At 46.4% G+C, this 21,235-nt stretch overlaps 1 protein-coding gene across 1 annotated transcript; it reads left to right on the top strand.

The window, feature by feature from the left end:
- The first annotated feature begins 578 nt into the window (after nucleotides 1–578).
- On the top strand, nucleotides 579–20,773 carry nr2f5 (nuclear receptor subfamily 2, group F, member 5). The gene is made up of 4 exons (XM_080005117.1): nucleotides 579–1,780; nucleotides 11,301–11,581; nucleotides 12,281–12,527; nucleotides 17,610–20,773. Exons 1-4 carry the CDS (start codon nucleotides 1,414–1,416, stop codon nucleotides 17,927–17,929), a joined length of 1,215 nt encoding a protein of 404 aa, XP_079861243.1. The 5' UTR covers nucleotides 579–1,413; the 3' UTR covers nucleotides 17,930–20,773.
- The last annotated feature ends 462 nt before the right edge of the window (nucleotides 20,774–21,235 follow it).

The following is a 21,235-nucleotide window of genomic DNA, read 5'->3' on the forward strand; positions in this document are numbered from 1 at the left end:
AAACGCAATAAATTAATAAGCCTTCGTTATTATAATAATAATAATAATGATAATGATAATAATAATAAGAAGAAGAAGAACAAGAGGAAGAGGAAGAATACTTATTTGTATTTATTTTATTATTATATAGGCTACATATAGTTTATATAGTTTATATTATTTGTTTTTAATAAAAATTAAAGTTATAAGTGTTAAGACAAATCTTCACATTATCTCTATTAAACTCACGGTTGATTCGAGGCCATTCTGGAGTGGGACACCGACCCCCTCCACGGTACTTGTGGCTTCACAAGCCCCCCAGCCCCCACCCCCAGTCCAACCCCTCTCCGTCCATCAAACGCGGCCGTGTGGACCGAGGTCCAATCAGACCACCCCTCACCCACCCTCGCTCGCCCCCCGACCAATCGGAGCCGGCCGTGCGTGACGCACCTCTGCATGTGGGCGGGGCGAGGATGCCCTTATTTGGCTGCCATGCCCGTATATGGCCTGAGACCGCGTACGAGTCAGCCTGTTTAGTGTCACTTTCACCAAAAATCCAGCGATGGTTCTCGTAGATGGGACGGACAGCCGAGGGGTGAAGCGCACTCGACTGGCGGACAACTTCTGCGGACAACACGCCGGTGCTACGAGAGCGCGCACGGACGCGTCCCCCACCGAACCTCCGAGAGGCGCACGAGAACCAGAGAGAGAGAGAGAGAGAGAGAAAAAAAAACAAAAAAACAGGACTTGCTTTCCGAGATTTTGCTGTTTTGCCGTTTCCAGGAGGGTTTAATTTTCCCCCCTTTTTTTTTTTGACAATACTCAAATGTGTTGAGAGGGAAGAGTTGTGGTTGTATTAGTAACCGGACAAGGGTCACTCAAGCGACGCGCCGTGCGCTTTTACGCGTGGCGGAGATCTCCAAGCGAAAGCGACTAATACGCCAAACATTGTCGGAAGACGTTTTTGGTTTTTTTTGTTGTTGAAGAGTGGGACCGTTTGACTGTTTCATCTTTGGAGTTTCCGGTCCTTTCCAACCCCTCTCCTTGTGCCAGGTTGATCCTACGCCTCATCCCACCGACCCCCCCCCCCCCCCACCCCAACCCCCCTCACCCCAAGTGATTTTCTCCTTGAGGGGAGCGTGTTTATGGATTCATGGACAGTGAGGAACAAGAGGAGTGGGAGTTGTAGTGGTCTGACCATGTCGATACCTTGCTGTTTTTGTAAACTTTAATACAAGTTTACAGAACTAGAATAATAATAATAATAATAATAATAATAATTGAGTGATACGCACCAAGATACATAAAACAAAAGCTCGCTGGTGTCTCCTTTAAAGTAGGTGGGAAGCTCTTATTCGCCCTGCCTTGTTTTTCCCTCCCCCGCGCAACGGAGTTTGATCCTCTCTGTGGTTCAACCAAAGTGTTGGGGATAGCATGGCAATGGTAGTAAACCAATGGCAAGAGAACATTTCGGCTGACCCGGGGTCCCAGCTCCAGATCTGCGGCCAGGAGCCGGGCGGGACGCCGGGGACGCCCAACGGATCCACGCCGGGCAACGACGGACTTTCCGGGGAAAAGATCCCCAACGTGGACTGCATGGTGTGCGGGGACAAGTCCAGCGGCAAGCACTACGGCCAGTTCACCTGCGAGGGCTGCAAGAGCTTCTTCAAGCGCTCGGTGCGGCGGAACCTCAGCTACACCTGCCGGGGGAACCGGGACTGTCCCATCGACCAGCACCACCGGAACCAGTGCCAGTACTGCCGGCTGAAGAAGTGCCTGAAGGTCGGCATGAGGAGAGAAGGTATAAGACAATTTCCGTGTGCAATGCGTGTGGCTGCGTGGACGTGTCCCAATTGACCGTGCCTAAATGAAGTTGCCAAAATACTTCAGCAAACAAGAGCCTGTTTGAAAGTGACGCTCCTTTAAAGCCTGGGCACCAACAGCTCCAGGACAAAAATCACCATAACCATTTATTTTGGTACTTTTATGATATTATTATTATTATTATTATTATTATTATTATTATTATTATCGTCCATAGATGTGTGTCCTAGTCATCCCACCCTGCATTTATTGTGTCCCGCTCCTTTGTTACCCTATTAATGATGGTGTTTGCTCTCCGACACCCACAGTAATAAGAGGACACGCCGCTGTACTGTTCTGTGCCATTAACAACGGGTCAATTAGTCCAAAAACAGCAGCGCTGGAAACGCCTCGCTGCTCGTGGTCATTTTACCACGTGATGCAGAAATGTTCCTTTGGCGGAGGCTTTGGGCTCATGGAAATGCTTTTTTGTCTGTTGTTGTTGTCTGGATAACGCGCACGCACGCACGCACACACACACACACACACACACTTAAAACAAAGGTTTACCGAGGTTTAGCGACTAAACATCATTAAATAATCATCACCAAAATGTTCATTAATAGTCAAATAGTGCTCTCTATTTACAAACAGTGTCTGGAAAATGTAGAATCTATGGGGCGAGGCAAAGAAAACACACACCATTTGAAAACGTTTTTTAATTTATAAAAACAAACGAAAAAGTAGAGTGAGCTCTTGAACTGAATAGATTAAAAAAAAAAACCTCCCCGTTGCCTTCCCTAAACTATAAATAGGGATTATGTGGGAATAAAGCTGGAGGCCTGGAGTCAGTGTGTAGTGTACACAGTGTCATGCCCCTTTCTGACACAATGAACCCGAGGAGATCTCCTGACGCACCGCGGTCTGTTAACCTTTACACGACATAAACAAGTCTGGCCCTCAACGTCCCGCTCGCTGGGATCCGGATTCGTTATTTAACCGACGTCACGGCCACGGTCGCGGCCCCGCGCACGTTTGGAACCGCGGCCTGGCTCCAGCCGCGCACTTGTGCCAAGTTCTCATCTGTCAGTGCATTTGAGGTCAAAGTGGCGCTAAATCGCGTCCTGCAGCTCTCCCACTTGTATTCAGAAATAACACACTGATATTCTATTGTTTATTTACCCATATGCAGTGTGTGTGTGTGTGTGTGTGTGTGCGTGTGCGTGTGTTGACAGCTTGTTTCAATATGGTGTCTATTGGGGAACGTCTCTCTGAGACAGAAGACACATTTCCAATCTCTGGGAGATTGTTTTTATCTTCTCTTAATATTTTCATTTCTAATGCACAACCAAAACGTGCGCACCCTGTCAATACGGTCTGAATGTGCGAGTTGGAGCGTAATAGTTGTCCGCAGAACACAACAAACAAGTGCGGCTTACATCCATGGACGTAAAGCACCATGACATGCATGTTGTGTATGAAAGGTTCTATTTTTATTATCATTGTTGTTATTATTATTAGTAGTAGTAGTAGTATTATTATTATTATTATTATCGCATAAGTAGGTCTACACTGAATTAAGGCCAGAACGCAGGTGTTTAAAATGCCTCAAATTGCCCGAGGCAAGTTATCTCACCAACATAGGCCACTGATAGATTCAAAACATAATTCTTCAAACACAATGGAAAACGTGACCATATTCTGATGTCATCGAATATTTCATTACGAAAGCCTTCACATCTCTGCGCGGCCTGGATTTTCAAGTTTGTGCGGCAGATCAAAGTTGCAGGAATATTACAACTGCTTGGCTCCCCAGAGGTGATTGTTCCTTCACATTGTGCAACAGGGGAGAGAACGTGTGCGTTCCGAAACCTGATGCGTGCAAAATCCTTTTAACCTTACGTTTGTTTCAGGTTTCGAAAGCGCCCTGACAAAAATGAAAGGTTGTAAATATCGATACGTCACTTTTGATCTCCTTGTTCTATTGGTTGAAAAAGATGAAACGTGTGGGGTTATAAATAGGAATCTTATTTGTGTGTTTCTTTAAGTGCGCTCCTTTTACTGTTTTCAAGTTTATTGTCGTATACTGGATAACTGGTCTCAGAGCCAACACAACTTTAAATAATAAGTAAAATAAGGGCATAGTAAATGATTGAAAAACAGTATTTAAAAAGTCTAAAATACAAAGGAGCAGTGTCATATAAATAATAAAAGTATTTACATCAAGAAAAATAAAGTGTAATACAAGGAATAATAATAATGAAGACAAAACAGCTATGCAATGTAATACTGATACACATTGAAGTGATAGAATCTAATGTATGTAATGTAATGTAAACAATGCAGATTTTCTTCTTCTTAAAGTGACCAGTTGAACTAACTAAAGTTTCGACACAAGACATAACACTAGTTTCCAAAAGGTGACACATTTCTTCATGTTGCCAGCCCTCGTAGTAACGTTTTATCTCGGGGGAAACTACTTATTAACTTTGAGCGATTTTAGTCACAGATAAAGTGAGCCTATATGCTATACATTAATCAGGTTATATAAACACTGGGTTTGTTTATCCAAATTGTGAATTGAGAATTGAAAATACTTTCTTGAACTATATATATATAAATATATATGCACCACTCCTCCAAAAGACCAAAATCCACTAATTAAGGTTTTTGAACAATTCAAAGCGAAATAATTATTTACCTAGTGACTATTGATATATTCTTTGTTTGGAATGTAACGCCACAGTATGTGATCATCTTTTCTCTTCATATGTATGACTTCATTTGTTAAATTTAAATGAATGTTTACAATTTTCATGGCGACCATTCTTTTTTTAAGAAAAACGCTAAACGTAAAAAATAGCTAAAACCTAATACCTGTACCTAAAAAAAAAAAGACTTATTTATTACTTACTTATTTCCCTTGATTTGACTTAATGCCACTTCCGCCCTAAACCTGTACAGCATCGTTTAGAAAAGAAAATCCACCAATAGCAGCTTTGAATTATTTTCTAATAGGACAAGAGCTCTGACATTGACAGATCAAAGTTGTATTTTTCTCTCTATCCAACTGGCCACAGAGGGCCACAGAGGACCCCAACTGTGTGTGTGTGTGTGTGTGTGTGTGTGTGTGTGTGTGTGTGTGTGTGTGTGTGTGTGTGTGTGTGTGTGTGTCTCTCTCTCTCTCTCTCTCTCTCTCTGTGTGTGTGTGTGTGTGTGTGTGTGTGTGTGTGTGTGTGTGTGTGTGTGTGTGTGTGTGTGTGTGTGTGTGTGTGTGTGTGTGTGTGTGCAACATTTGTGGCTTTGTCGGAGTCAGTGATGCGGGAGGAACCGTCCTGACAGTCCCTTCGGACGTTTAGGAACGGGCCAAACGACGTACGCTTTAGGTCTCATAGGGTCCTTGATCCTGAGAACGATAACAGTTCAGTGAGTCCGGAACACAGGTGTGCGCCACTGTGCCGCCATGTTGTGTCCGCTGTGGTTATCCTCAGCTCCTGCACCGCAGAGCCATAGCACATGCAAGTGAGAGTGTATGCACACACGTGCACGCAGGCACGCATACACACACACACACACACACACACACACACACACACACATACAATAGAAGGCGTGCATTTCTAAATTCTCTTCTTCTTCTAAAGCCTCCAACCAGACTTGAATATCTACACTTTAAACAATGCTGTTGGTGCCTGTGGCCTTTAGTTCACACCGACAAATATGCAACTGGGTGTCAAATTTAGGTCAGTGGAAAGTAAAACATAGAATAACACAGAGGGACAAGTCAAAGTCCAACAGTGTGAGCTGACCCGGGGCACTGTGGTGAATAAATACCCCACTGGAACGTTGTTGGCTCAGAGACAATGATATTGACTATATTCACACTCCAGACCGGGATTGTAGCAGCAGGTAATTGGATGTTAAAACGCTATAAAGTTCAAACCTTCACAGGCCTGCTCCGAAAAACATTTGCCTGTTACTTGGCTGCTTATTGACATGCTGAAGTACTTAAATACTTCATCCCCATGCGGGTGTAGCACTGAACAATATAATGTATGTCTAGGTTTATAGGTATGGATTTCACAATACCGCCATGTTTTTACGTCATATTTTATTGCGTTCTTTTATTTTCTTTTTTTTTTATCATTCAACCTCTTGAATTGCATATGGCAGCGGGATCCCCACGGGCCGACAATTAAAATGCATTTGGAATATTACGGAGGAGAAAAACAAACCGCAAAGACGTTTTACAAGAGTGGAACGGGGTTTGAAAATCCGTAAGACTGTTGCCGTGGAAAATGAGGGAAACGTCACAAAATTATATTTTGGCCGTACCCCCATCATCACCGGAGACCTCCCAGGGGAAAATGGCCGCCATTGACAAAGCCCTTCCCCCATGTGGCTCATTACCTCCCAGCCTCTGTTATAGAGACACTCTGCAGCTTTAGCTTGAGCCCGTTAGCTCGTCCCCAAGGTTAACTTTAATATTTGAGCAACATGGTGGATGCGGGGAGCGTGTTGGTTTTCAGTGTGGCTCGACGCCTTCGGGTGACAAGACTTCACATGGCACTATAATAATCATGCGCGGCTCTTTTACGGCTGGGTGCTATTGACAAAATCCGAATTAATTTGACATATACCTCAATATTGTTTATTTTGCACCGTTATTTACACGCAAGAATTATAAAACAAACCCCCGTTGGTAATGTGGACATTAGGGACACGCAGGTGGAGTCATTGATTAGAAAATAGAACAGTTTATGAAGTTAAAAAAAAGAATTGCATCACTTTACTGTTATGCAGCCTTAAATAAAACATTTGACTTCGTTACAACATTAGGATGGAGTCTTATGTCACAATATCGATATTACATCACCCAGCCCAAGACAGTTTTTTTTTAACATTATCAGGATGACGTAACCACTATTAACCAACCAGTGTCAGTTTAATTTTGATGCATCTCTGCAACCACCAAAAGCAACTGGTGATTTAAAATGTTCCAAATGCATTTAGACCAAAAGAGACCGATGGCCAATTAAGCCACCGTGACTAATCCACTGCTATACATCTTAAATTTTCCGAACCAGTTTTCAACAATTAAATTTCCCGACCCGAGAGTCAAAGTAACTCTCTGCGATAGAGGGGCGACACAGCTCATGGGTAATGCAGTCCTTGTTCCCCGGAGCGGTCGGAATATCATTGAATTTCACGGAAGTGGAAGTAAATGGAGACTTTTAGAAAAAGGAAAAAAGAGCGGAGAAGAAAGGAAAGAGTCTCTGTGTGATTGGCTGAATCCAGGTGCGTTGCATCCATCAGGCTGATCGACAGCGACGGCAGGGGAGTGCTCTGCTTGGGACTTAAGTAGCTCGACCTGTTTGTGTGCCGCCCGGTTCACTTCAGCACTTCAAATTTAAGGCGTCGGGCCGATTTTCTGACCCCGTTTCACGAGCGACGCCCCAAGGTTAAAGTGGTTCCATCTTTGACCGTCACAGCTGGATGTGAGAGGTACACTGATCCAGCCTGGAACACACGGGGACAATAGATGTGGATCATGGCGGATGATTCTGTGTATGTGTAGCTGAGCAGCGCGGGCCGATCTATGATTGATTCCGTCTGTAAATAGTAGTACCGGAACTCCTCGTTTACCTCGAACTATAAAATTGACGACATTAGAGGTCCCCAGAGCCACCGCCAGCCGAGGCTGAAAACGCCACAGCGAAGGAGGCTGAACGGTGTACAGAGTGGAGGGAGGGAGGGAGGGAGGGAGGGAGGGAGAGAGAGAGAGTGTTAACTTTACTTATTCATTCAGAAAAGCTAAAGCCCACGGGTTTCTCTCACGCAAACCCCTCCGTTCCTCCGTTCCCCCGTCTCCACATCACTATCTTGGTTACATGGCTCCCACACCGCCGCTGTTTGTTGTACACGCTTTCACGTGTATTAAAGGTCTATTGCCACCACCAGGAATCGGAGTCCTCATTCTGTTGACCTGGATGACTTAAAGGTCTCAGAAAACTGCGTTTGAAACACATTGGTAGGTAAGATGAGATGACACTTTATTATTCCCTCCAATTTGCTAATACGGCAAGGCTTGACTGTCAGTCATTTCCTCTTGGATAAAACAACGTCACTCATATTTCTTCTCATTCTCACTCGCTCGGCACGTCGCCGCAGAGCTCCGCGTTTTGCTGAGGACGACGATCCCCAGGGGTCAAAGTTCAGGGCAGCGCTGAATACGGTGCTGTGAGGGCCACAGGAATAACACCCGAGTGTCATCACGCGCGCAAGCACGCACACACACACACACACACACGCGCACACACACGCGCACACGTACACACACACATATTCGCGAATAAACAGCTGCGGCGCCGTGTGGAACAGAAACGTTTGGGTACCTTTGGGTCACGTTTTTCCCCTTTTATTAGCGACACTTGATATTTTTAAAAGAGAAGCTCCCAGTCCTTCTGAGCAATCAGATGGAGCCCAAATCTAACAGGCTCCTATCTGGGCCCGGCAACATGACCTTTCAGTCTAAATTGGCCTTAATTGTATTGAGCTGCCCCGGCCCTGTGTAATTCCACTCAGTGTCTGGCCCAGGGGCTAATCTGGGACAGCCGAGCAGTGAAGCGCAGAGTTTGCCAGCTGCCCTTTGCTGAGGTGGCATTTTGAGAAGCGACTGCGGCTGAAACATCCCATGGTGCTACTAACCCCCCCCCAAATCCCAGAAACCTCCTTTTGTTCGGCGCTACAGATGGATCATAGCGGCCCCCTCTGTGGTTTTGGTAGATCCTTTTTATGCTCATTTTGAGATGTGTTTTGATCGGCAAATAATAACAAATGTCGAGAGAGGTTTTGAAGCACCTTTCTTTTGGTCTGTTAGTTGCGTTCCGTGGAGGTAAGCTCTGGGCCTCGTGGTTGAGGCTCTGGGCCTCAACCACGGAGTTGAGCTACACAGGAGACCTTAAGATTATGGCAGACACCCAGATCTGACTCTTATCACCCCCTCCCCACCCTGCTCTGTCTAGATCTTTTCTTATCCTTTCTCATCCGGAGCCTGGTTCTCTCTCTCTCTGTCGCTCTCGCTCTCTCGCTCGCTCTCTCTCTCATGTGTCTTCTTCAGTCAGACGTGTTCAAGCGCTCATCCACTCAGCCAGCAGTGACCTCACAATGAGGCTTTTGAGAAGTCAAGTGGATCCAGCACACTTGCCCTCGGCAGGATTAACCGTGATCAAAACCACACCAGATTAGTAGCTCTGAGGTCACAAGTTGCTCCCTTTAACATTAATTGGTGAACCGACAGTTTACTCTTGAAACTGCGTCAAATCTTGGCAATGTGTGCAAGAAATATCAGATCGTCGCATGGAATGTAAATACAATTCGTGTCGATAATAAATATATCAAATAAAACTCCCGCTGTAATTCAGATCCACATCGGAAGGGAGTTTGGGTCCAATCTTCATTGATGTGGCCCCCCAAAAAAAAGCAAAGGACGACCGAAACCACCGCTGTCCCTTAAAGACGAACGAACAGCACCGCCCGACTCCCGTTTCACCACGTGGACGCCCCCGCGCATCCCGCACCTTCACACCACTTCCCAACACTCCGTCTGGGCTTTCTCGAATGTGCCGCCCGAATCCTGGGAAAGCCACGTGCGGCTGGGGCTGACAGCTGTTTAGTGCCGAGCCGGACCCGAGCCTCGCGCTCTGACGCGCGTGAGCGAGGCGGAATGTCCCATTGTGTCACAGGGCGAGACGCCGTTGTTTGCCCAAGGAGACGACATTCTTCCTTCCGGGAGCGAGGGTGACACGGCCGCACAGGCAAAGCTAGTATTTTCCAAAGGTCAACACCTTTTGTTCAGAGTTATTTTGGCTATGCTGCGTATGGGTGGGGGGAGGGTGGGCCGGCGGTAGGGGTGGCAGAATTAACCGCATTTTTACGGCGCCTGTGAGTGATTTGACCCCCATTGCGTTTCGGACACGCCGCGGCGCGTTCAATTGACACAGCTGCCGTGGCGGAGGTGACAGGTGATGCCCGGGTTCAAAAAGACTTTTCCAAACCGTGGCCTTGTCTCTTCCTTTTAACCACCCACCCCGCTCCTCCCCCCTTCTCCTCCCCCTCCTCCTCCTCCTCCTCCTCCTCCTCCTCCCACCTGTTTCTTCATGTAAACCACTTAGCTCTGCCCTGAACCTGCTCTCATGCTATATTCAAATATACAAAACACACACACACACACACACACACCCCTCTCCCCTCCCTGTGACCTCAATCTCCTCTTTTTTTTTTTCCATGTTATCACCTCTCAGTTTTCCTTTTGTACACCTTATCTCTCTGTTTCACCTTTTTACCACATTCCCCCCTTCTCTCCTTCTCTTGCATTTTCATTGCCCTTGCTCTATTTCTTTTTTTTCACTCTCTACTATACATTTGTATTCTCTCTCTCTCTCTCTCTCTTCCTCTCTCACTCCTGCCCTCTCTCTCTTTGTAACAGTAGATGGAGTTATTAGTCAGACAGCGAGGATGACTGAACAGGTGTTTTCCAAATGGGCCTTTGAGCACTCACCGCATCATCATTGCTCGACACAGGGGGTTTGGTGTGTGTGTGTGTGTGTGTGTGTGTGTGTGTGTGTGTGTGTGTGTGTGTGTGTGTGTGTGTGTGTGTGTGTGTGTGTGTGTGTGTGTGTGTGTGTGTGTGTGTGCGAGAGAGAGCTTGGCCTCTGCGTGCCCTCTTCCCCTCAGGCTAAGCCATTTGGCAGTTAGAGGGGGGAAGGTGTGTGTGTGTGTGTGTGTGTGTGTGTGTGTGTAGGTGTGTGTGTGTGTGTAGGTGTGAGAAAGTGTTATATGTTTCCCGGCTGCGCCTTGTCATTACTCAGTGATGCAGGGTGGTGTTGGAGCGGCCTCGGCCGGCCAGTTGGAGGCGTATTTAGAGCTGGAGAAAATTCCCCGTTTCTATTTTTCATCCACCCACCTCTCCTCTCCCTTTTCCTCTCCTATATCGTCTCCTCTCCTCTTTTCACCCCTTCCATCCATTTCTTCACCCGTCCTCTTCTTTTCTCTTCGCTTAATTTCATCCCAGAGAGCGTACAGAGCCCCCGTCAGACCGGGCGTCGGGTTGTGGTTTATCGCGCTGTGTGATAGGCCTACTATCACACGGGCCTACTAAATCAAAAGGTTAAGCCCTGGAGGACCTGGTAATGACAACCTGATGACAGAGAAGCTGCAAGCGCTCCGACTTTTACTGTTTATTACACGGGGATGAGATGATCTGCTACAGGCAGTGCAGTGAGGGAGGGAAGAAACAAAAAAAAAAAGAAACATACAAGGGTGAAATGGATGAGAAGGAAAGAAATTTGGAAGAAGCAAAATTAGAAAAAAGACAATTAACCATGAAAACAAAAAACAAATCAAACAAAGCAAAAAGATAATTCTGTATGTGTATAAAAAGTGTATAAAAACCCTGAATTCTAACCGTCCCCTCCGCCTCTGCCCGATCTGTTTTTTTTTTGTTTGTTTTTTTCCAGCCGTCCAGAGGGGGCGCATGTCCAACTCGCAGAGCAGCCCGGGACAGTACCTGACGAACGGCAGTGACCCGTACAACAGCCAGCCCTACCTCTCTGGCTTCATCTCCCTGCTGCTGCGCGCCGAGCCCTACCCCACCTCCCGCTACGGGGCCCAGTGCATGCAGGGAAATAACCTGATGGGCATCGAGAACATCTGCGAACTGGCAGCGCGGCTCCTGTTCAGCGCCGTGGAATGGGCCAAGAACATCCCTTTCTTCCCCGACCTGCAGCTCATGGACCAGGTGAGCCGACCGCCCGCTGTTGAGGTGCCCAACCAGAATAGGTCGCAGTACAGCTGCTGTGTCTGAGCACTGACTGTCATCGATCGCATTCATCTATATGGTTATTAGAATTAGGGTCAGTAAGTAAAGGCTAAAAGAATTTGGTTCCTTTTCAGAATAATCACCCCAACTAATCGAATTAATTAATACCCCGTCATTTATTTTCACACTGTGATACCAAATGAGGGGAAACATACATTAATCTTTGCCCAAGAATAAAGTTGTCCTTGTAAACATTGAAATATGTTGACGTGGCCTCAATTGTTATCAAAACTCATTTGATCTTTCTTCCATGGCATGGGGAGCGTAATGCCTCCCCGTGCCAGAGTCGTGACATTAAATGTAACCAGGCACTTAAATGAACCCTGTACAGTTTGATTTGTAACAGCTGCAATGCGTTGGCAACAGCGCAGGCATCCAAACTATAAATATTCACTTACATCCTTGGCAGGCTTGGCCCTGGTCACGTGACGCCATCGACGTGTCAATGTTGTATCATAAATGTCACCTCAGCAACACAAGCACATTATTATTATTCCCCCTCTAAACACACATAATAATATACCGACTCTTGTCACTCTACTTTCCAAAAAACCAAGCTCCAAACAGACCTGTCATGCTAAGTATTGCCCCCCCCCCTCCATTCCTCCTGCCCTCTAGGTGGCGCTGCTGCGTATGTCGTGGAGCGAGCTGTTCGTCCTGAACGCCGCCCAGTGCTCCATGCCGCTCCACGTCGCCCCCCTGTTGGCAGCGGCCGGCCTGCACGCCTCGCCCATGTCGGCCGAGCGCGTGGTGGCTTTCATGGACCACATCCGTGTCTTCCAGGAGCAGGTGGAGAAGCTGAAGGCTCTGCAGGTGGACACGGCCGAGTACTCCTGCCTCAAGTCCATCGTGCTCTTCACCTCCGGTGAGCGGCGACGCACGGCGTATTCAGAGGGCGGTTAAAAACTGTGTTTAGGTATCAGACACCTTCTGAGACTTACTGGTCTCGTAAAGTGTCTGCGCGGCCGAATGCAAATCATAACACAGTGAACATTTAAGACTTAAGTTTAAAAGAAATGATCGTTGGGCTTCAGATGACTGGAAGTTCCGGCTTTTGACTTTTTCTTCCATTGTGTACTTATTATTAGGTTACTACCATAAAATCCATCATCCTTACAAAGTACATAATTTATAAAAATGCTTAGTCTGCATTTCAATTGTTGCGTCTTTGAGCCATTGAAAATAATATTGATCAGTTCCGATAAATTGATCAGTTAATTGATCAAATTGATCAATTAAAGCATAATTGAGAAAATATTGGAACAGCGGGTTTGCTGATGATGTCATATTGTTATCGGTAAATCTGATGAATTCACTTGGACTTTGTGGCTGTAGTTTTTTTATCGTCAGGTCTTTAGTGAACTAATATTAGCAAAGCTGCTTATTTTTATAGGCTGGGAGAGTCTTTCACTGCAGTTTGTAAAGTACATGCCTCTCAGTAAAGCATTTTTCTTTCCCCTCGAATAAAAGGGGAGCACCTCAGATGGGTCATATCACCAGCGAGCTTGACCTAGATGTGACCTCCTATGCCAGACATCACCATATTGGCCCCATGTGTAACTGCTTGCGCTCCAGCTCTCCTCATAGTCACTCAAAGCCCTCAGCCGCCGCGAATTTGACCGCGACTTGACCGTTCATTTATAAGAGGCACTTATTGACTGTATGCATAGCAGCTTGTGTCTGGCTCAAATCGGTCATGCTGCTATTCAATTGCCCCAGCCTAACCTTTCGTTGTCAGTATAACCTTTAGCTTTCACTAAGCCTTCTTCCCTCGCGCTGAGCACCTCGACCCCTCGTCGGTGGGTGCTCGCTTGATAAATTGACCACGCTGCACATTAACCATTGGATTTCTAAAAGGCCACTTAGAGATCACCAGTAAGGCATTTGTTGACATTTAACATCTGGTTGAAGTGAGGGGTGGACAGGTAAACATCGCTTCACTTACCATGGCTGGGTTACCCTGCTGGGGGCCCCATCATGTTCAAGCTCCACCCAAAGAGGTTTCAAATCTGTATTATTATTTTTTTTATATATCTTTAAAGACTCCATGAAACAGCATCTGGAGTGCCGCAAACTTTCACAATTTTTTCATATTTCCGAATGGTCAAGTGGGATCTTTTTTCCCGTTAGTTGGACAATTTAGTTAGTTTACCGCCGCATGTGCAGCATGACCTCGAGAAAATAAAGGATTGGAAACACCAAAATAAAAATAAATATTGGAGGTCTAAAACAGTGTTAAATAGATGTAAATTAAGTGCGCATTAAAAGAGATAACAAGAATGAGATTACATTTTTAATTTCACGGTGACCTTTAACAAGGGACTTTCCGCCGCCTTGATCAGCCTCAAATTACAGCCTTGTGACGACCACAAATTACACAGCCTGTATTCTCTTTCTCCAAGTTCATCGTGTCATTTGTCTGTGGTAGGGGATAGTTTCTCCACTTAATTTAACCTCCCTCCGTGTTCACTTTCTGTGTCCACCGTTCTCCGCTGTTAAGCTATACTCACGGCGAAACTGAACTTTTGAAGAAGAAATTGCGTTTTGGGGAAAATTAACTCATAAAACGACACAGTGATGAGTCCCCGGTCCCCAGTGCAAACCATTCACCACTCAGCTTGCAAATATCTGATGGTGTCATCACAGATGATCAGACGATGATTATACAAATACTCGACACAAAGTAAATATACTATTATTTACTTAAAATTATTTTGCAGTGTAACCAGCTACCATAGGATTCGAACAGTAAACTGGCCATGTTCGCCCCGTGCTCTAGTCTACCAAGAGAGCTGTGAGATCCACACTGTTGTAGCAGGCAATAGACGTGTATACAAGATGAAACCATAATGTGATTGTTTTGGATCTCATGAAATCCCCTCGGCGATGGAGTCACTCTGATATTACTTACAAACCCCGGTTGAGGTTTATCACAATGGTCGTCAGGCTCCAGAGCCGGCCAAAATACTGTCAGATCCGGGAGACTTCATGGACGGATCACGCTTTTGTGACCCCCAAGGGGGGGGACGGGGGGGCAGGGAGGGAGCCAACAAGGAGGTGTCTCTTGCCCTTGTTTTTAAAGCACTTACCCCCTCTTCTCTCACACACGGCTTGTCACATCCACTCTGCTTATACCTATAGTTCTGGCAGCGCGCTCTCTTCCAAGTGGGTGGCTGCAGATCCATCTCTCCATTCACGTTTCTGTCATCAGCCTCTCTCTCCTCCGTGCTCCCATCTATTATTGAAAACAGTCATCTACCCTCCCCCCCTGCACACCCCCCCCCCCCCCCCCCCTGCGCGCTCCAACCCCCCCACCCCTCCTCCTCCCCTCGCTCCCCCAGACCCAGCCCCAAGCCCAGCTCCTGCCCCGAGACCCCAGCCCCCATCATGGGGGTTGAATTATGCATGGTGGGTTTTAGTCAGGAGGATTTGCCACAGCCCCAGCCATGACCTACATAACCCCGTAGCCCTCAGCAGCACCATGTGACTTCCCTGTGTAACGGTAGGCTTGTGCGCACACTCGCAGATACAGACAGATACACATAGACAGCTACGACGACATTTACAAAAAGACGGATGTTTGGGCAGTTTTGTCCTTCACAAAGAAGGTCGTGTGCACAACCAAATTATGGGGGGGGGGGCTAACTCTTGTTAGACTGCCAGTGCACACACATGCAAACACTTATCGAACAGATCGACTTATAAACCGGTCTCCCCCTAACGTGGTCAGATGACTTAACAAGGTCAGACAAACATCAATCACCTCTCACCTACGCCTTCCAGGACTCCGCCTTTCCTTCTCCCAGCTAGTCCTGGCCCCATCAGCCCACATCAGGGGATGGGCATCTCAGCCATGCCGCTCTGATCCCTCACCACCTCCCCCAAAACGCCTCCCCCTGACCCTGTGTATGTGCCCAAGGATCAGACAAAGGAACATGGTGCTTGGCTTGGTCGAGGGCCGCCCGCGGAGCTGTCGCTTTGGCACGTGAGGGGGCTCAGTCGCGCCGACAGCTCTGTTAATTCCAGCCAGGCGGCAATTGCCTTGTCACGCAGGACCCGTTCAACAAAAAGCGAATAAAAGAAACACCGTCCAGCTGCCCCTTCCATGGAGGAGGATATAGCCTGGAGGTGCGATCCTCCCGGGGCCGATGGGACTCTTGGAAGCCCCCGGTGAATGTGTGCGGGCCGCCCCACACTGTAAAAATATGAGGCAAATTAAATCTTTTGTTGCATTTAACTGAAGCTCAGCAGGGCAGGGGTCAGATCAAAGCGCTGGATGACAAAGGGGACCTGCGATTCAGTGTGACGGATTTTGAAACCTCCAGGCTGGCGCTTCAGCGTAGCGGACCTAAGAAAGGGATCACGAGGGGCAGAATGACCCTCGCCGGGCAGGCAGCCGTTTTTTAAAATGAGGTTCATTCAGGGGACAGAGCCGGCAATCACCAGGCGTTGAACTTCACGTACAGTATGCGTCTGAGTGCAGTAGAATGTGTCATTGTTTGGAGTGCACACATTTCTGACCTCCCTCGCCAAATCCCCCCCCCCTCGTGTTTCTCCCCCGCCGCGCCATAAGTGTGAAAAGTATCACACGCAGCGTAACACTCTGTGCCGGCTGTGCCAGACTTAATCTGAGGGCAGGGGCAGGTGGAAGAGGAGGTGTAAGGAGGTGAAAGGCAGTGCACCACCACCACCACCAGCTGCAGGGAAACGAGACGTTCCCTGATGGAACGCTCGGCTGGCCGGGCCTCTGCACCAAGCGCGCCTCGCGATTTGCAGTCGACCTGAGCGTCGGGGCATCCATCCGCTATCAACTGAAAGCTAGTTAGCCTCATTGATTTTTGCTTTGTCCATGTCTTCTTAAGTATTTATTAATATCTATAACATCGGCTGCCTATCATTAATTTCAAGTGAGACCCTTGTTTGGGCTGTCAATGAGTCATTGATATTAGATAGTAGTGTTGGTTGAAATCGTTTTTCTTTCACCACGTCCCCATTTTCCATTTGGAGAAAACGTAGGGGGGAGAGCAGGATGTGAGGAGCTGGCCTTTCTAATATCGGCTTTTCAGTTGATATCACTTAATCCATATCCTAACATGCAGATTATTTTTTTAACCTACTTCCTCAGGTGCATCTACCATATATCTCCACTTTCTGATCAAACTGGTTTTAACCAATGAAATAAATGCCACGGTAATTCACCTGTTTGCCTGCAAAGAATGTGTTCTATTACAGTATGTTTGGTACAGTGGTACCCCCTCCACCAACGCGAACCTAGTTCTGGTGCTGGGCTGGTGCTGGTGCCGGTTTGCAGTTGGTTCAACTTGCGAACCTTCTCCGAACCGGTTTGCTTTTCCATGGGAAAAACAGGCCCAATAGCCATGTCATTACATCAATGCCTCCATGTTGTTATGCACTTTCATGCACGCGCACATGTATGCACCATATGCATTTTATTATTAATATTATTAGTATTAGTATTATTAAATTATTATTATTATCGCTTATGTTTGGCATCTTAATATAATCTATTATCTCAGCAATTCTACCGTGCGCGACCAACAGTTTTTTTATTGGGTTAGGTAATGAGACGGACAGAACATGATAATCATGGATAAGTGCTGAAAGCAGGTATAACATTATTATTATTAATATTTTTATATTGTCATTGTGGTGAAAACCGGGACAATTTGGTAGGGAATGTTGAAAACCAGTGGGGTGGACGAAGCCGGCGACCCCCAGTGCCCGTGAGCCTGGAGCCTGCAGCTTGTGCGTTCCAGTTATTTTAAGAAAAAGTAGGCTCCGACTCAATACAATATGATGTGTTTTACAATATGTCAACTTGAGAACTCTCAAAATGCAATTGGTGGGAAAGGGGTATCTGAGTGTCCCATCGATCCCCTCTCGCTTCATATTCAACTCACCTACTCTATCTCTCCCCTCCCTGTAGACGCCATGGGCCTGTCAGATGTGGCTCACGTGGAGAGCATCCAGGAGAAGTCCCAGTGTGCCCTGGAGGAATACGTGAGGAACCAGTATCCCAGCCAGCCAAACCGCTTTGGGCGCCTTCTTCTGCGCCTCCCCTCCCTGCGCATCGTCTCCTCGCCAGTGATCGAGCAGCTGTTCTTTGTGCGTCTGGTGGGCAAGACGCCCATCGAGACTCTGCTTCGCGACATGCTGCTGTCGGGGTCGAGCTACAACTGGCCCTACATGCCCTCTGTGCAGCGCGACCGGCCCATCTCCCTCCACTACAACGAGAACGGGCCCTGAGACAGAGGAAAAGGCAAGGAGAGAGGTTTCCGGGAGAGATTCGGGCCGAACGTCCAACAGACTGTCCATCCATCCATCCATCCATCCATCCATCCATCCATCCATCCATCCACCCATCCATCCATCCATCCACCCATCCACACATCCACCCATCCATCCATCCATCCATCCATCCATCCGTTCATCCATCCATCCATCCATCCATTCTTACCTTCAACTTCTCAACTTTCCAAGGAGAAGCATCTCCGGCATCATTCCGCCAAAAGAGAACAGACTCCACCAGCCAGATCGTGTCCGCGATCGACACATGCCGCGCACACCACCCACCTACCCCAGAGCAGACTGCGGCCGTCTCAGAGACTCGACGGCTCCGGCGCAGTCCGTCGCGAGGCGGCGCGGTCTGCGTTTGAGACGCGACGTGAGACGGGCCGGTTGGTAGAGCAGATTGTTGCGCAGTTCACCAGCAGGTCTGTTGGACTCACTGGTGACGTCGGTCTCAAACCAGGGGCAGCACAAGACAAAATGTTTGCTGAGCGGTCAGTGCTGCGCCTTCATTCATCGAGGTCGCGCGCAAGCATCGCAGAACATCGCAGAAAAAAAGGGCTCCGTCGGTAGAATTATAACATCCACGTGAACGAGGCCCGTCATCAATTTACCTTTTTTTTTTTTTTTATTTGGAAGAAAACCAGAAGCCATTAAAAAGAAAAAGACAAATGCCAAATGTTTCCTTGAACTTTTACAAAGGACGTGTTTATTTTGTGTGTGTGTGTGTGTGTATGTGTGTGTGTGTGTCTGTGTGTGTGTGTGTGTCTGTGTGTGTGTGTGTGTGTGTGTGTGTGTGTGTGTGTGTGTGTGTGTGTGTGTGTATTAGCACTGTTTATAATGAAAGAAAAACTCATGAATGTGTTCATATGTATATCATCGAGTCATAGGCGTTCATAGTGTGTTGGGGTTTAATGGCAGAGCTCAGGATACGATGGGGGGGTGGGAGGGGGGCTGCAGACACCCGGGCCATCGTCAGTACGAGGGCAATGAGACAAACCTGTCCCACCGATCGGAAACATTTCCACTCATCTACAACTTGTGCCGGAACTGAAAAAAAAAAAAAAAATACTGTTGGAGATATTTTCTGTGGTAGTGCTGGTGGTGAATATTTAACTTTGGGTTTGTCTACGATTTGATTTTCTATTTGTTTAAGGTCTAAGGAGGGAGTGGGAGTGTTAAAAAAAAAATTAAAAATTAAAAAAAAATAAAAGAGAAAATGAAATAAGATAAAATGAGGTAAACTAAAACGAAAGCTTAGGCACTTGCATTGTAAATCAAAATAGAACTTACATTTGTCCCACTCCTACCAAATTACAGCACTGGTAGATAGTCACTACCGCTCTGCTCTTTATTTGGGATCACTAACTGGTAGGGCTGCCCCCTGAAAGTCGACGAGTCAAACCATGTGTCGGAGACCCGTCGGCTGAGATTCTTCAAATCGAGCAGTCATTTTACTTATTTTTGTTTGTTTTTGTCAGTCAGTGTGCATGACAATAATAGGATAAAACAGATAGACGCTTACAAAAATGCACAGGGATAATATCTCGGTGAGGAATTATTAATAAGGGGAACCATGGACTCGTTCCCTGATATTACGTTAGAAGACGCGGACACGGCTGAGGCTCTCCGGCTGAAAGCGCTGCAAAGCAGGAAGCGATGCTGCGTTTGCGGGAACTCGGAAAACTTGTCATCTGTTTGGGAAGTGACGCTGCGTTCATGGGAACTCGGAAAACTGCCGAACGGTCGAATCTTCGTATTGAACAGCCAAATCCGATTGGACTGACAAAATTCTGGGTCGGGTACAGCCCTACTAGCTGGTCTTTGCATTATTTACCATTTCATAGTACTCAACTGGCTGTTGACGACTCCTACCTGATGCTACAACGGGAGTGTCACAATGCCGCATTCTGCTAATTCCTTGAGCAGGTTCGATTGTCGGTCCCTGCATGACAGAGGACAAATAGCTGGGGGCCGCTAACAAACAATGAATAAATAGGACAATTTGGACTCGGGGAGCATTTTGTAAAACTAGCTGTACTTGCCTTAGAACAAAGATTTTGTCACTGAACATTTATTTTATGACTGTGCCATAATCTGTCGTTACCTGTTATGACAGGTATTATGTCGTCCTAATGTTACTTCGGGAGAGGAAAGGAACTCGCAGGCTGTCGTGAAAGTCTTTATCATACAACAGGAGAAAGAAATGTTTGAGCAATATCACACGAGAGGCACAGCTGTTATACTGTATATTTTTAGCAGTGATTTGGGGGCGTAGATTATCACCACAAGCTGTTATACGGTATGACTGCTGTATAATATCTGCTAAAGTAACAAACATTTCAAGAACAAAACTGTTTCAGCTTAGCTTCCTTTTTCCTCCTCCTCCACCTTCACGTGGGTTCCTTTCCTGTTCTGGAAACATAATGTAGGGAAGGGTCACCTCAACTCAAGTGTTATTTGAGGCGGAACACCCGGTGTGTCAGTAACCCATAAACACCTCAGTTAATGTTACATTATTATCCTGATTGGAAATTTGACTGTGACATAGTTTAGGATTATATGTGATGTTTTACTCTTCTTTATTTTATTATTTTTCCTTAGCAGCAAACATGTCTGTATTTGACAGCCCGTTTTGTCTGTCCAACTTGGCACCGCGGTATCGGCGACGAGTTATTGGTAAATTTCAAAAGCCATCTTGGACCTCAGAGAGATGTCGATTGGAAAAAAATGACTTCACAGATTTATTTCTAAAAAGACGTTTTGTTTTTTTCGTTCCCCTGTAATTTTGTTTGAAAATATGAATCTATTAATTGAAATAAAAATCTGTTGTTCACAGTAGTCCTTTGTCTCGTGTGGTTATGACCTAAATTTATTATTAAATTATATCAATAGGTGCAGTTGATATAGGGATTTGAAGAGGAACTTGATGAGTGAAAATGACAACAAATGACATGTTTACCCATAGAAAGAGATGTTTTTTGTTTTTTTTTTGTTTTTTTTCATAACTGAGCACGATTGTAGTTTCATAATTAACTTATCCTGATTGATGTTCTTTCTTTAGCCTCGTCTTTTGTTTTTTTGGTTTGTGATTTCCTTTCATGTTTTCTCGGGCGCTTTATTCCGTTGAGAACCAGTCAGTCCTGTTCTGACCCAGATATTCCTGCAAGCTGTTTTTCACCCTCGACAGACTCCTCTGACACGACGTGGGAGTGGGGCTCAGACCGCGATCGATACTGCAGATCAATCAATGACAGTAAATCT

Source organism: Zeus faber (assembly GCF_960531495.2).
Source record: "Zeus faber genome assembly, chromosome: 8".
NCBI classification, from domain to species: domain Eukaryota; kingdom Metazoa; phylum Chordata; class Actinopteri; order Zeiformes; family Zeidae; genus Zeus; species Zeus faber.